Here is a 16,268-nt window from a genome sequence, read left to right as displayed (position 1 = left end):
ACCAGTACCATGCTGTCTTGACTACCACGGCAGTGTAGTAGGATTTTAAGTCAGGGAGTGAGATGCCGTTAGAGGCTTTTATTCTTCTTCTATCATCCTTAGTTATTGTCCAGCTCTCTGATGGCAGAGAAAGTAATTGGGAAGACCATGGCTTGGATTAGGTGCCCTTAGTCTCTAGACTGACATTGCTCTTTGGTGTTGTGGAGAGTTGCCTGACAGCAGACTTCCCCAGTGCAATTTGCCTTTTGATTTCCTCACTGCTGGTACCAAGACTGTTGATTGTGGAGCCAAATAAGCTGAAACTATGAACAATCTCAGTTTCTTCTCTCTCCATCATGCTGCTGCCAGTTGGCCCAGCAGGGAAAATCTTTGTCCAGCATAAAAATAAGTTCACGTATTTTCTTCTAAAATGTGGACCCCTAAGTTTCAGAAAGCATACCTTGTGCCCATGTGTCTGTTGTTGTTATGTGCCATCGAGTCGCTTGCGACTCATAGCAACCCTATGTACAACAGCCCTGTGCCGGTATCACTACCTCTGATTACCCCAGTCACTGAATCAATCCACCTCACAGAGGATCTTCCCCTTCTGTGGTGTCCCTCTACCCTACCAAGCATGATGTCCCTCTCCAAGGACCTGTCTCTCCTTACAACATGTCCAAAGTATGTCAGACGAAGCCCCAGAATCCTTGCCTCCAAGGAGCAGTCTGGTGTCTAGGAGAAGGAATTCTTGGTGGTGGGGTTTATTGTTGGTGTCAGTGTACTCTAGTCAACCTGCTGTGTTTTTTTCTGTTGTTGCAGGTTATTTTCAAAGCAAAGTCAAAATACTCTCCGGAATTACTCAAATACCGGTAAGTACTCTGGGCTTTTGTGGTGGAGGAAGTAAAAGTGGTCACATGTTAGACACACGTGCTCCCCAGAGGCTGCGTAGAGAGCATCATGCTGGGTCAGTGTTGGCACCCCAGTATCGTATCTTCTTACTGCCTGGGACAACATGCCCAAAGCATGTGAGATCCGTGTGTCACCATCATTGCCTCTCAAGAGCACTCTGGTTGTACTTCCTCCCACACAGACTTGTTTATTGTTCTGGCAGTCCATGGGCTATTCAGTATTCTCCAACAGCACAGCTCAAAGACATTGGTTCTTCTTCTGGCATTCTTGTTCATTGTCCAGCTCTCTGAGGCATATGCTTATTTAATCCGCATACTTAACTATCACTGTGTTTAGAAACAAGAACCCTGCCTAGCCTGGCAGCCTTGTCTGTAGCCTGGGGCCATGGCAGGGTCATTGTGTTCTGGGACCTCACACACTGCAGTTGTGCTTGCCTGATCGCCGCTGTTCTGAGCTGGCCATTGGCTCCCATCACAGAGCCCCAAGTCTAACAGAAGCCAGCAGTGCCCAGTCTGCCCGTGTGCGTGACCGGAGCCCATTCTCTCAGCTGTCTTGTGACTCCGTCTCACTCTTGGTTCCCCTCATTTGTGCTGACCCCACCAGGCTTGATGTCCTCGGCTAGTGGTTGGTGTACTCTGACGACCTGCCCATAGTACGCAATGCAAGCTGAAGTCTCACGATCTTTGCCTTCAAGGAACATTCTGGCTGTGTTCCTTCAGAGATGATTCCTTAGTTTTTGTCACTCTGTCGTGTATTTGATAACTTGCCACATGGTTGGGTGAGATCCAACCAGTCCAGACGCTTCTGAGCGTGCAGTCCTCATGCACTGCGACAGACACACTGCTTGTGTCTTTGAGAAGTATTCAGTGCATTTGAAAAGATTACCAATTGAACATAAAACTTGCAGAAAAAGGCAAAGTGGAAGTATCAGTGGCATGGATGGCCCCTGCTGCAGGGCCTTCTGGGCTGTGGGTATCATAAGAACCTTCTAGAAGAAGTGGGTCTGGAGGAGGACATCTGTTTTTCCTGTGGAAATGGTTTGTTTAAAACCAACCCCACTGCCTCCAGGTCAGTTATGACCCCAGTGACCCTTCATTGGTGTCCCCGTACATCTTTGCAGGATGAGACGGCCCATCTTTCTCCTGGGAAGCAGCCTGTGGGTTTGAACTGTCAACCTTTGGGTTAGTGGCCAGATACTTTATGTACTCTGCCACCAGTGCACTGTCTATGGCCTCCCTTAAATTTTCAGAGGCTGCTCTGCCTCCTCAGAAATGAAACTTCAGGATTGGTGAGATCTGGCCAGAGGAGAAATGCCTCCGGAGGGCACATGGAGCACTGCAAACACCAGCCCAGCATGTCTGCAAGAGAGATCCGTTCTTTCCTAGATCAGAATGAAAACCAGTTCCTTTGTGACTTTGAAACAGACACCCACGCCATAATATATTTATATACAGTGGCTAGTGCTAGGAAATTGCGCTGCAATCCCACAGGTGGGCAGTTCATATCCCCCAGCTGCTCCAAGAGAGAAGGATGGGCACTCTCATCCTGTGCAATTTACTGTCTCTGAAAACCTGCTGGAGGGTCAGCTATGGGTCAGTTCCAACTCAGAGGTAAAAAAAGTAATACAAAAATTCCAAATTGACATTATGATTTTATTAAAGTCTTTGTGAGTGCGTGTTTTCATCCCCATTTCCCATCTGGCAGACAGCGAAGTAGAGGAAGACCTTCAACCACGTGTACAGACACGGTGACTGCTGCAATGGGCTCTTAATGTGTCAGCAGGTATGGGGATGGCTGATGATAGAACAGGGTTCAGATCAGTTGTTCATAGAGTCACTTTGGATCGTATTAGACTTGATGGCAACTAACAACAACATCTGAGAAACTAGCGTTGAGAAGGCTTCACAGATAACATAAAGTCTCCTGTCCCTCTCCTTCGGATCCTGCCATTGGCTGCACCTGCTCTGTGGGGGACAGCTCACTGGCAGGCCTGGTGTCCTGAGGAGACACTGCCAATGAGTTCACACCTCCAGCCCCATTGTTAACCAGCTGAGTGCCTGCCATTGACACCCACCAGAGACTGCATGCATTTTAAAAGGAGGACACAGTGTTAATTCTGCTCCAGGCTGTTAAGCTAGAAGTTTAGTGTGTTCATCAATGCATGGGGGGGGGGGTGTGTGTGGGGTGTGTGTGTGTGTGTGTGTGTGTGTAAGAGAGAGAGAAACACAAACCAACTCAGCAGGCTTCCAGAGTCTGTTAATCACATGAGAAGAGATTGCCCATTTTTGCCCTCTCAGCTGCTATGGATTCAAACCAATTGCCTTTGGGTGGGCAGTACAGTTCCTTACTCCTAAGTCACCAGAGCTCCTTTTCTACTCTGATAGGAAAATAGGCAGCTTTTCCTTGTGTTCTGTCCTATCATCTAGAACCACAGACCACCTGGGGGAATGGGGACCTGGGGGCAAAGAATACTTGAAGATGGGAGTGTGGGAGGGTATTCTGATGGGACGATAGAGCTCATTGTGTTTGGGGCTGGGGGTTTGAGGTTATGTGCTGTGGATTGAATTGTGCCCCCCAAAAAAGTATGCAAGAATTCTTATCCCTGTGCACTCAAGACAACATTCTGGGAAAAGTGTATGGTCAGTGAAAGACAGGAAGACCCTCAGTGAGAGTGAGGGACACAGGGACGGTAATAGTGGTTTCCAGCATGGTGGCTGAGGCAGGACAGGCCAAGGCACAGATCTGTCGCTCCTAGGGTCGCTGTGAGTCATAGTTGACAGCACTTACCAACAACCACATGCCTGTGGACGTGATGAAATGTGGTCACCTTGCGTAATGCAATCCAGTGTCAGGCTAATGAGGCTGTGCCAAGGCAGGAGGGAGCCATGATGGCCTTGCGGGCTGCCAACCCAGAGGCACGCCATTCACATCTTCAAGCTCCTTGGGGGAAAGATGGGCAATATCTCGTATGATTCACAGCCTCAGAAGACCACTGGAGGGTCAGCTTTGGGTCATTTCTGACTCGACATCACACAGCAACAGAAATGGCTTACGACAAGCTGGTCTCCTGACCCTATGGATTTGACCATCCCTGCTTCCCAGCAGTACCCTAATCCATCCCCAGAGTTGGTGCTGATTGGCCTGTGTGCCGTACCCATTTTCTGACGTGGCCCATACTCACATCTGCCGTCTGGTTACATCTTGGCGTGGTGAACTCCAGTATCTGCACCCGCTCCGTCTCCATCTCTCCTCCCTCTCTGCCTCCGCGCTGTGCTCCAGGCCTGGCAGACAGCTCACGGGCCCCTGGAGCAAGCTCTCATGTACCTGTGTGCACACCATGCCTTCTTGTTCAGTGCACCATGTGCCCCCCTCCCTCGGCACACATCTCACCCTGAGTTTCAGGGGACCCAGGCGCTGCCCTCCTCAGCTGTGTCTCAGCATGATGAACGAGGAAGTGGTCCTAGTGCCGGCCTGTGGAGCCGGCACTCTTTCACTCTTCCTTTAAAGATCTACGGTTTGACTAATTTGTCATCTGTAAGAAAAGAGATCGGGTGGCTGCCATACTTGAGAGCGTTTACAGCAATTAACGACCACCCATCTGTCAGTTTGCTGTACCGTGGCGGCTTGCAGGCTGCGGAAGCCAGGTCACCGCTATTTCAGAGTCCAGTGGGATCCCCCATGCTGGACGGCTTTCAGCAGAGGTCTCTGACTACCATGGGCAGAAATAAAGGGCTGGCACTCAGTGTCCTTCAGAAAACGGGCACATGTGAACCCGTGGATCCCAGCAAGATTGTATCGGCTAGTGCGCTGGAACCAAGCCTGCTCCGTTGGAAGGCTCTGGTGGTCTAGTCGGTAAGAAGTTGCACTGCTAACCTAAAGACTCGTGGTTCAAGTCCACAAGCTGCTTTTCAGGAGGAGGATGGGCGGTTTCCTGTCAAGTGACTTACTGCCTCTTGAAAACCCACTGGAAGGTCATTTCTGGGTCGGGTTCAGTTTGACGGCATTGAACCACAGCAGTGGGTGCTAACAGCCAGGATCAGCGATGCTGTAGGATGAGGCTGCGTTTAGTGCTGTTACACATGCATGGGGACCAACCTCTCGGCAGCAAACAATCATAAAGAGAAAATGATGGCTAAATAACAGCCCTGGTTTAGACACCAGCACAGTCATGCTTTTTGGTTTCCAAGTGTGCGTCGTAACCTAGGAAGGCTTGTGTACTTCCTCTTTCCTCCCTCCTATTATTACAAATGGACATTCATTGTGCCCTGCTGTGTACAGCACAGATGGGATAGTCATCATGTATTTCACACTAAACTGATGAGTCCATGACATTAAAACTCTGTGGCCTTGGAGTCCGTCCAGGCTGTTCCTTATTTTGATGCCTCCTGAATGGCGTCCCCCTGAAGTAAACAAGATCAGGCAATTAGCAAGGCCCAGGTGTGGCTGCTGGCGTGAAAGAATCTTTAGGTAGAACTCTGGTATACAGGTGGGTAAGGAGTTGCACTGCAGACTCAAAGGCAGGTGGTTTGAATCAGCCAGCAGCTCTGTGGTAGAAATGTGGACAGTCTCCTCCTGTGTCATTTACAACCTCTGAAGAGCTGGAGGGTTGGCTAGGAGTCGGCTCTGAGTGGATGGCAGTGGACTTTGAACGCCACATCTCGTCCCTGGAGAAGGCTGTGGGCCTGAGGTACTGCAGGTACCAGAGGGCCAGTGAAGAGCCCGTTTGGAGCTGTTGAGCCTCAGGCAGGCTGCTGATGCTGACTTGGTTTCCCCCACTTTTGATTATAACGTGAGGGAAAGTTAGCACAGCCAGCTGGTGTTCCATTCAGCCCATTTTGTTTTATGACCTTCATTATAGTCCCCCAGGTGTATCATCAGCACTCCTCCTCTCATCTCTGTGGTTCCTGTTTCTAGTCTCTGCCTCCTCGTCTTCCTGTCTTCTCCTTTTGGTCCCTGGGTAATGATGCTGCCCTAGTTAGTGATCGTGTGTGGTTGCTTGTTCTGAGGGCCAAGCACCTCCCAGGTGTCACGGTTCACTGTGTCGATCTGTCTTGGCTGGAAGTAATACACAGGGATGAGCTAAGTTCAAGGTCTAAAGGGTGGTTCCATTGGTCTCTGACCCACCGAAAGCCTGGCCATTTACCGGACCTTGAGTTTGCTTCTCCATCTCTCTCCCACTCTGTCCAGGGCCTCATCTTGTGGTTCCTTCCAGAGAGTTCAGCAGGGCTAGCTGGGCGGGCACCTTCTCATTCTTCTGGTCTTTGGATTACAGAAGTTGATGTTTATGGACTGAGCTGTTGCTCTGCATCTTTGATTAGTATCACTTTTCTTTGCTCCACAGGGAGAGACCAGTGGTCACTCCTTAGATGGCTGCTCAAAAGGTTTTATGTCTAACACATTGTCTTTGTGGTTATGCTGGGCCAGGTGACCTTGACGTCCCTTGAGGCTGTGGTCCTGGGAAGCCATGCCAGTTACTCTTCCCTTTGAGGTGTTTGGAGTGTGGTGGTTCTCAAGCTCAGGGTTTGTTTGGGATTTGCTGTTAATAGTCTTCTCAGTACAGCGAGTATGTGTGGGATCTCACTGGTGACTTTTTAGGGATTAACTTTATAAATATCATCACGTTTAGTCTTTATAAACAACCGTGTAAATCAAACCAAAGCAAATGCATGTGGTTTCTGAGGTAGGGAATCTTAATGGGAGGAGCCTGCCCGTCTTCCTGTCAGAGAATAGCTGGTGGATTTGAACTGCTGATCTCCTGCTTAGCAACCAGCACATAACACTGTACTGCCAGAGCCCCTTAAATGGCCTTGTAGGCTGGATACGATTCAACTGTATTTCCAGGACAAGAAACAGAAGTTAAAAGAGTGCATTTTCCCCAGGACCGCTTGGCACAGCTGGCCCCTATCTCTGCTCTTGGCTGGTCATTGGGAACCTTCATGGAGTTCTTAGAGCCTCATTTCATTCTCACAGTCCCTTCCACATAATGAACTTGAACCACAGGGAGGTACATGGTTGCTGAAATCTCATTGGTGGTTATTGTTAGCTGCCGTCAAATACGACATACAGTGATCCTTAAATAGACCTGAATCCTCCCCTCTCCTGCGCTGTCCTCATCATCTCTGACCACTTGAGCCCGCTGCTTCAGTCATTGTGTCAGTCTGTCTCACTGGAAGTCTGACCCTCCACCTTTCCAAGCATGCTGTCCCTTTCCATGGAGTAGACTTATCTAGCTTCATGTCTAAAATATGAGATGAAGCTTCACTATCTTTGCCTCCAAGGAACACAGTGTCTGCATTTTTTCTAAGACATAGCTCATTTATAGATAACTCATAACACAAATCCATAATCCTTTGTCTCTGAAATTCAAGGTCATAGTGGTTAACATTGTTGAATCTGCCTTCAGCCGTTAACCACTCTGTCTGCTGTGGGCAAGGCTCAGGTCAGATGGACGTAGGGCTGCTGTGAGCCTGTGGCACTGAAAACAGACAGGAGCACGTAGGAGCAGTGTGCTTCATGCCTCTCCTCTCTTCCAGCTTGCCGCTCTATCTGGTGTCCCTCTCGGTCAGCCTACTCTTCCTTCTGGTGAACCTGACCTGTGCCGTGCTGGTGAAGATGGAGACCTGGGAGAGGAAGGCCATCGTCTCTGTGCGTGTGGCCATCAACGACACGCTCTTCGTGCTGTGTGCCGTCTCGCTGTCCCTCTGTCTCTACAAGATCTCCAAGATGTCCTTGGCCAACATTTACCTGGAGTCTAAGGTAGGGTCACATGCAGGCCTGCTGTCTTCACAGAGCTTGTCCTGAGCTGGGCATGGAGGTCTTCCTCACAGCTGACCTGCCAGCTCTCCCTTGGTTGATGGGTTCAAGGCCTGAGCCCAGAGGTACAGTGAGAGGCCAGGCTGGGGTGGGAAGTCAGGGAGGGTATGCCCAGCATGTTGATGGCCACAGGGGGTCACCTGGTGTCACCTGGCCTCTGGGGCCTCGGTTTTTCCCTCATGAAGTGGGTGAGGGTCTCCTCCAGTGCTTGTTCTGTCATCTCTGTGCCAGGAGCATACTGTGTCCCTGCCTTTGCCTCAGGGCCAGCGTATCTTTGGTCTGAAGATTCAGGCAGCTCCATCCCTCAGCCTTTGTCCTTAGAGGGTAACCTCTAGTTTCATGTCTGTGGACCAACCTCATCGTTCACTGACCCCGCCTCCTACTGGGAAGGTTCGCCCTCCCGCAGCCCTGGCTGTGCAGGACCAGCGGAGGCAGGTTTCTTGGAAGTAGATGGAATGAGCCCTCTTCAGAGTGCTCCTGGGTAAAAGTGCTAAATGTCTGCACCACCCAGATGCCCCATCACATCCTGGCCCTGTGTCCCAGCCGAGAAGGCTGAGAGCTCTGGGGACATGCTGGCCACCCTCAACTGCCCTGGACAGCACTGATCTTCCAGAAAGAATCAGCAGTGGCCACCCTGCCCCTTAGCTGGTTCAGCAGCTGGCTTGCAGCCCGAGACCTGGACACTTAGCCCACCTGGTGTCCTCCATGCTGAGGTGCCTTCTGAGCTGGGCAGTGTTGGCCGTAGTGTAGACTAAGGAGGAAAGGCCATCCGTGCTCCTTGTTCTTACAGCTGGGCCTCGGCCAGGTGGACATTGCCTAGCCACATCCCCAGGTTGTGAGTGTCCATGGTGAGAATTGGAGGGTGGCAGGGTGGAGGGAAGGGAGTGGGCTCTACGGGAAGACTGAGCAAGACTGTGGTGATTCTGAGAGCCCGGGGTCCCCAGGCCCACCCTGAGGGCCACACCCTGATGTCCTTTGTTCCAGGGCTCCTCCGTGTGTCAGGTCACCTCCATTGGCGTCACCGTCATCCTCCTGTACACGTCTCGAGCCTGCTACAACCTGTTCATCCTGACCTTTTCTCCCAACAAGAACGTCCACTCCTTTGACTATGACTGGTACAACGTGTCAGACCAGGTCAGTGGGCTCGCCGAGAGGGGCTGCCTGCCAGGGACCACTGCCCCTCCATGTTGCCTATGTCATGTCGCTGTGTTCTCATATGTCAAAGGGGAGCCGAGTACCTGTTCCATCTCACAAGATTAGGAGACACACTCACCTCACACGAATGTTACAAATGCCATACATAAGCACACCCTACACACTACATAATGACATCCATGTGTATGCTCCAAACATAAGCACACTACATATATAAACAGACCACACGCAAACACATACACGCCCCACACATGCGCACACCACATAGATAAACATACCACACCTACACGCCCCACACAAACACTACAGGTGCCACACGTAAACACACTGCACATGCCAGATACAAGACACGTATGCGTGCACCAAACATAAACACACCACATGCATAAACATACCACACACAAACACCACACATGCCAGATATGACACGTATATGTGCACCAAACATAAGCACATCATAAACGTGCCACACAAAAACACACCTCACATGCAAAATGTAAGTCACCACACATGGACACTCCAAATGTAAATATACCACATATACAAACAGACCACATACAAACAGTATAGTGTACATGCCCACACCACTTAGATAAACATACCACACATACACACACCACACACGCCAGATATAAGACACATATACGTGCACCAAACATAAACAAACCACTTAGATAAACATATCACATATACACACACCACACAAACACTGCTGACACCACATGCCCTACCACACTATCCCCATATGACAGATGCCACATCCATGCATAAATGTAACACATGCACATAGATAAAATACCACATGTACACGTACCACACAAACACTACCAGTGCCACCCATAAGCACACACCAAAATAAAACACACACATGCACCAAACATAAACACACCACATGGACAAATATACCACACATAAAATACCACACATATGTGCCCCACACATATACATACCATATAAACACACCACACATACATGCACGAGACACATAAACACACCACATATACACGCCCCATCACACTATCCACATATGATAAATGCCATATACAAACATACCACACATGGCACGCATTACATACCTCACAGAGTACACACCACATGTAGATGACACATAAACATAGTATATACATGCTACATGTAAACACACTACATCTGTACCACACCTATGACACACAGAAAGATCACACACATAACACATATACCACATAGAAACACAGCGCACATCACACATATGCCATATAAACACACCACACAGATCACACACCCCAGCCAGCCTCCGCACATGTACCATAGAAACACATACACCACGCTACGCATAGTTACTCTCCACACCACTTAAATACAGCACACACAAGTACCACTTGCACACACCATATCCCCTCCATGCTGACTGTACCGTGACTATACACATCACTTACACAGCACAGACATATGCGCAGACCACCATGCATCCCTCACACACTTTTCCACACAAATATGTAAAAACTAATGCTTCTCCTTTTCGCACCATCCCCATTTTATGTAGCTCTTCCCAACTAGTACTTCATAGTTTGGGTTTTGTTTTGTTTTTAAAGTGTGTTTAGGAGCTCTGCTGGCTAGGTTATTGCCCTGCTAATCCAAATAAAATGCTGCCATCTAAATGGATGTTTTTGTTATGGTTGAAACGTGCAGAGATAAAGAGTGTTGTATTCGGGTGTTAGAAGCACACAACCATGAGGTTCTGAGGAAATCTAGAGAAAGATGAATGAGAATATTTGGGTTTTAATGAGTGCGTTTTACCAGCAACCTCAATATGATTTTTTAAAATGTGTTCTAAGGATCATTCTTAGGATATACCTTCCATAAAGACATGGTAGAGTTTGCTAGCAAAGCCACTAAGGCCTGGAGTTTTCTTTGTTGGATAGAAATTAAGTATAAAGTCTAAAAGTAGTTTCTGTTCTACTCGAAATAGAAACAAAGTTCTTTGTAAGGAAATGAGTAAAAATAGCAAGACTCTTTTTAAAAAAATTTTTTTGATGTTTTTTTAAAATGTCTTAAACCTTTAATTGGCATCTCTGCCCACAAAACCTCATATCCACGGTGCTGAGATACGGAAATGAATAGACTTACTTCCGATCCTGTAGAAGCTTATGGCCCAGTGAGGGGAACAGAGCTCAGCCATTAGGATTAAGTCTGGCTTCCGTACCAGGAGTCTGGCAGGATTGGATTGCCGATGTCCCTTAGGTTTTCCAGGGAAAGTACTGAATATTCTATAATGTACAAAATCCACGTCGGAAATCCTGACAGCACTCACAACACGGACCGCATTGAAGTCTTAGAAGGAAAAATTCCTTTAACGTTGTCCTGACATGTTAACCTGTGCACATGGTAGAGATGGTGACGCTGGCCCGGACCCCGGCCCGGACCCCGCGTGGTTTCCTTGCTCACAGGCTCACTGGGAGGCGGAGTTGACGCAGAACAAACCTGTGATGTCAGAGTGAAATTTACAATACAGATAAGGCATTAGAATCACCCCCCCCACCCCCCACCCCCCAGAGTCCCCCACTTCCATCACGTAAACCCAGCACTGACTGACCCTGCAAGGCAGCCCCACAGGGTGTCCTGGGCGGAAATCTTTCTGGAAGCAGACTGCCACATCTTTCTCCTGCAGAGCTGCTGGTGACTTTGAACTACCAACCTTTTGATTAGCAGGCGAGCACTTAGCCATTGTGCGGCTTATGTTTCCGCTAACACCAACTAATACTTCATATATAGAATGAGAGAAATTTGGGCATAATACCAGTAAAGCTATGCTCTGCTTTGAAGAAAAAAACAAAACAAAACAATAAAAAAACCTTAGTCAAGTTTCTTGTTTCCCAGTAGACAACTAGTGGATCCGAGTCATCTACTTTTAGGCTCACAGCACAGCTCCTTACCCTCTAGTCCACCAGAGCTTTGTGTTCACATTAACAGGAATCAAATACATTCCCCCTGCCCTGACTCTGCTGACTGCATTTCCTCTCTCTTTTAACAGGCAGATTTGAAGAACCAGCTGGGAGATGCTGGCTATGTAGTTTTTGGAGTGGTCCTGTTCGTGTGGGAACTTTTACCTACTTCCTTAGTCGTTTATTTCTTCCGCGTTAGGAATCCTGTTAAGGACTTTGTAAGTAACACCATTTCCATCTGCAGTAAAGATCTCCTCCTTCGAAGCATGACTTAGAATTTTATTCTTATGAATTGGAATTTTTTCCTTTGCTTTTTATCAGAAAGGGGTTTTTTATCCTCTCAGGACATAAGAAGTCCTTTTGCTTGTTTTACCAGGAAGTTTCTTTTCCACTTAGTAACCCATGGGGATTTGCACTGGTGATTCAATTCGCGAGCTGCTCTGAGGAAGAAGGACGGGCAGTCTCCTCCTGTATGGTTTATAGCCCCTGAAAACCCACTGGAGGGGCAGCTGTGAGTCGGTTCTGACTCCACGGCCAGAGTTCTCTGTTGTCCAGTGCTGGCTTACAGATGTCAGGACGGCTCTGAGCACTTCACGTTTTAATGTCATTGATACGGCCATGCTCTGAGGGCATGTTGGGCTGTTCTTTGATGAGGATAGTCAGGCTGAAGGTCACATGGCAAGCAGGAGATAGAGCCAGAACTAACCCGAGGCTGTCTGCCCAGGACCTTGGCTTCCCTGTGCCTTTCCTTAGCATCACAATGTTTGGAGGAGAAGCTCCATTCCTAAAAGAATCACATAGTTATCATTCTGTTATTATCCATAATGTAAGGCTATGAACTTAAGAAAGAGATCAGAGAACAAGAAAGCTTAAAAGCAGCTTTATTAGGGGAGCTCCCAGGCAAGGATCTTCGTTCTGAAGATGCAGAAGAAGGAAGTTGCACTTTGAACGTATTGGAGAGGGTTTTTATAGCAGGGTCTTTAGGTGTAGGGTAGGGAAGGGAGGGACATTCCATTGTGATTTATGATTCATCCATTTGTTAGTTAGTTGGCCAGGTGGGCGAGGCCATTCACTCTTCTTATAGACATGTGCATTCTTTGAATACTTCATTCTCCCCCTTGGCCCCCTGTCCAGATCTAACACATAACATACATGATCACTTGGAGCTAGAAGAGCCCAAGAGTTTGGGGGAGGAAGATTTGTAATTTAGCTCATAGCCATTGACCCTGGTGGCCTAGCAGTAAGCAGCTGCACTGCCATCCCAGAGGTGGTTCGAATCCACCAGCTGCTCCATGGGAGGAGGGTGCCCATTCTCCTCCCATGTGATTTTCAGCCTTGGTAAACCCAGTGCAGGGTCAGCTGGGAGTCCTGACTCAGCAAGGACGAGAGAGCCATTGATGTGAATGTACATGCACCCTCTAGGATGTTGGGCACTGTGCTCGGCAGTGCTGCGTGCAGCCACATCAGAGCCCCTCGCTCTTGCCCAGGCTGAGCCAGAATCCCACAGAAAGCTTCCAGTAGCTGCATTTTAAATAAAGTAAGCAGCTCAAGAAATAGGCATTCTTGGGCCTTTATAATAACATGATGCAAGGCATTCCACCTTGTGGACATTCCACTTTACTGCTTATTTGGCTTGATTTCCCTATAACAGGGGCATCTAAATAGCAGACCATCTTTGTGTTAGCACATACTCTAGTGGATGACTTTTAAATAGGCGTATGTATATGTACGTACGCATGTAAACACACGTGTCTGGCTTGGCATATAATAAGGTTCTGATCTTGGGTTGATAAAGATTTTATCCATGCTGGTAAATGTTAGCGTGAAAGCACAGAATACACACTGGAGCTGACTCTTACAAATAGCTGTCTGCCTTGTGCAGGTGAGTAGATCATTTTAATTCTCCTGGAAGAAAAAGGTCCTCCTCATCTTTGTTGTTGTTGTATACCATCGAATCACACCCAGCACATAGCTGACCCTCCAGTGGGCTTTCAAAGGCAGTAAATCACACAGGAGATTGCCCATTTTTCTCCCACAGAAGACCTGGTGGATTTGAACCATGTACCTTTGAGTTGGCAGCACGGCTCTTAGCCACTAAGCCACCAGAACTCACTTGTCTTTGTCTGGTGTAAGGCAGCTCTCTCAAGGTGTGCTGCATGTGTAACCATCTTTCTAGACTAACCCAGGAATGGTGCCGAGCCACGGATTCAGCCCCAGGTCCTACTTCTTTGACAATCCTCGGAGATATGACAGTGACGATGACCTTGCCTGGAACACTACCCCTGCAGGACTTCAGGGAAGGTAAGAACCTGGCGTGTGTTGGAGAGACACAGGTGGACATCAGGGAAGTGGGCTTAAATGAAAACCACGGAACTGAGAGTGTGTGGTGCTGGATCACCTGTGTTGTCATTACATGCCATAGAATCAACTGTGACCCACAGTGACCCCAGGAAGGACAGTTCTGAAACTTACCCTGTCCTGTGTCACCGTCATGGTCTCTGACATGCTCAAGGCACTGTGTCGATCTATCTCGTTGACAGATGGTCTTGATCTCTTTCTCTGACCCCCCCACCTTTTGCAGCATGATGTCTTTTGCCATGAGCTGGTTCCTTCTGAAAACATACCCCAAGTATAATACTCAGGAATGAGAAAAGACATCAAGTCAACAAAGCACCAATGATTATTACAGATAATAGTAAGTCCTACGTGGTGTTCCATGGAACACTTTTTCTTAAAAAGACAAAATTTAACATTTTGGGGCGAGAGAAAGACTTCTCAGAGCCTGATCCATGCCCTGGCTCTCCATGTGCTAGTACATGCTCTGACTCCCTAAAAGGACAGCATGGTAGTTCCGTGGACTCGTTCAGAGGAATGTGATCTGAGAGATGCTGGCATACTTCTTTAATCAGGAGTTCCAAAGCCAGGGATTAAATTATGTAGTATTCATTTATTAGGGTAAATGAACATTAGTTGTTGTTGATTGCCATCAAGTCAAGCACGACTCATAGTGACTCCATGAACAAAAGACCTACTGCCTTTCTGTAAGTTTCTCCAAGTTCATAGACTTTTCATAGGCACGTGATTTAGGAAGTGGATGCCAATCCTGCTTTCAAACATGTCCTACATCTGGGAGCTCCACCAAACATTGTCCTTACTGGTAAACCATTATGGTATTTGATACCCCAATGGCACAAGGTTCAGCATCACAGCAAACCCAGATTACCTCAGTGCAGCAAATTGACAAAGAGTGAGGTACAAAGTAGAAGAGTGTTCCTCCAAAATATGGCAACACTAGTTTTACTTAGCAATTGTTAAGTGTTGTCAAGTCGAATACATAGTGATCTTATGAACAAAAGATATGAAAAATGTATTTGAATTATGTCAGTTCTTACTTAAAGATGTCATATAAGTTAAAGGCATTTATTTGGGTCTTAATTCAAATATTTGCCTAATACTTATATTGCCCCTGCTGTGTGTCAGACATAGTCTACCTTAAGTTTAGAAGCTTGGCTAAAGGGCGTGACCCTGCTGGTGTGAGAATGACCAGTGAGGTGGGGAGCTCAGGTGTCATGGTCCAGAGGAAGTTGTGCTGCCAGCCCAGAGGTAGCATCTGTCTCGCGGTTCAAATCCACCAACAACTCCATGGACTAAAGACGGGCAGTCACTTCTCGTGATTAACAGCTTCGGGAACTCGCTGAAAGGTCAGCTGTGACTCAGCTTGTTGTCCCTCACTTGTTGGCAGTGAGGGAGACAGTGACGCAGCTTCCAGTGTCATAGCGATACCTAAGCCACCACAGTACACAGACCAATGGGGAGTATACTCAGACTGAGGAGGAAGGACTTGTGATCTGCTTCCAAAAAGTGGCCTGTGCAGGCCGTAAGGATAACCATGGACTTCTGATACAGTGCTGGAAGGCGAGCCTTCCAGTTAGAGAGGGCTCCAAATGTGACAGTGTACTGGGACTCCCCAAGGATCATGAAAAGACACAGGGTCAGGCCATGTCTCAATCTGTTGTTCTCGGGGTTGTCATGAGTGGAGGAGATGTGGAAACTAACAGCATGTGTCAACTTCACAAATATGAATTCATTCCATCTTCCATCAGTCATGAGAGGTGGCACTGTTAATAATACCCTCACATCACCACTCCCACCGAGTCATGTGAAGGTGAGTGATTTGTCTGTGTTTGGGCACTATGTTGAACCTTTTCCACCTGAGGGGGCTCATTTTCTAGCACTTTGTTGTATGCCATTGAGTCAGAACCGACCCATAGCTGACCCTCCAGCAAGTTTTCAGTGGAACTGTATGGGAGGAGATTGCCCATCCTTCTCCTGTGGTGCAGCTGGTGGATTCAAACCCATGTCTTTTGGATTGCATCCCAACTTTGTACTACTAGACCAGCAGAAAATGGTGTTTTTGCTAGCTAATTAAGTCACTTGGTTTTTCTTCTAGTTTGTGTTAATCTCCGCAACCTAGAAATAGCCCCAGATTGG

At 47.9% G+C, this 16,268-nt stretch overlaps 1 protein-coding gene across 1 annotated transcript in view; it reads left to right on the top strand.

The window, feature by feature from the left end:
* The window catches only part of GPR137B (G protein-coupled receptor 137B), a 55,996-nt gene that overhangs the window by 32,152 nt on the left and 7,576 nt on the right, over positions 1-16,268 (top strand). The window contains exons 2-6 of the mRNA XM_006895376.1: positions 799-848; positions 7,422-7,644; positions 8,686-8,835; positions 11,867-11,995; positions 13,954-14,078. Coding sequence (XP_006895438.1) covers positions 799-848; positions 7,422-7,644; positions 8,686-8,835; positions 11,867-11,995; positions 13,954-14,078 — 677 coding nt within the window. The remainder of the gene's footprint in view (positions 1-798; positions 849-7,421; positions 7,645-8,685; positions 8,836-11,866; positions 11,996-13,953; positions 14,079-16,268) is intronic.

This window comes from Elephantulus edwardii, unplaced genomic scaffold (assembly GCF_000299155.1).
Source record: "Elephantulus edwardii isolate Elephantulus edwardi_28Jun2011 unplaced genomic scaffold, EleEdw1.0 scaffold00166, whole genome shotgun sequence".
Classification (NCBI taxonomy): Eukaryota; Metazoa; Chordata; class Mammalia; order Macroscelidea; family Macroscelididae; genus Elephantulus; species Elephantulus edwardii.
Note: the sequence above shows the minus strand (reverse complement) of the source record. Positions and strands in the feature narration are given on the sequence as shown.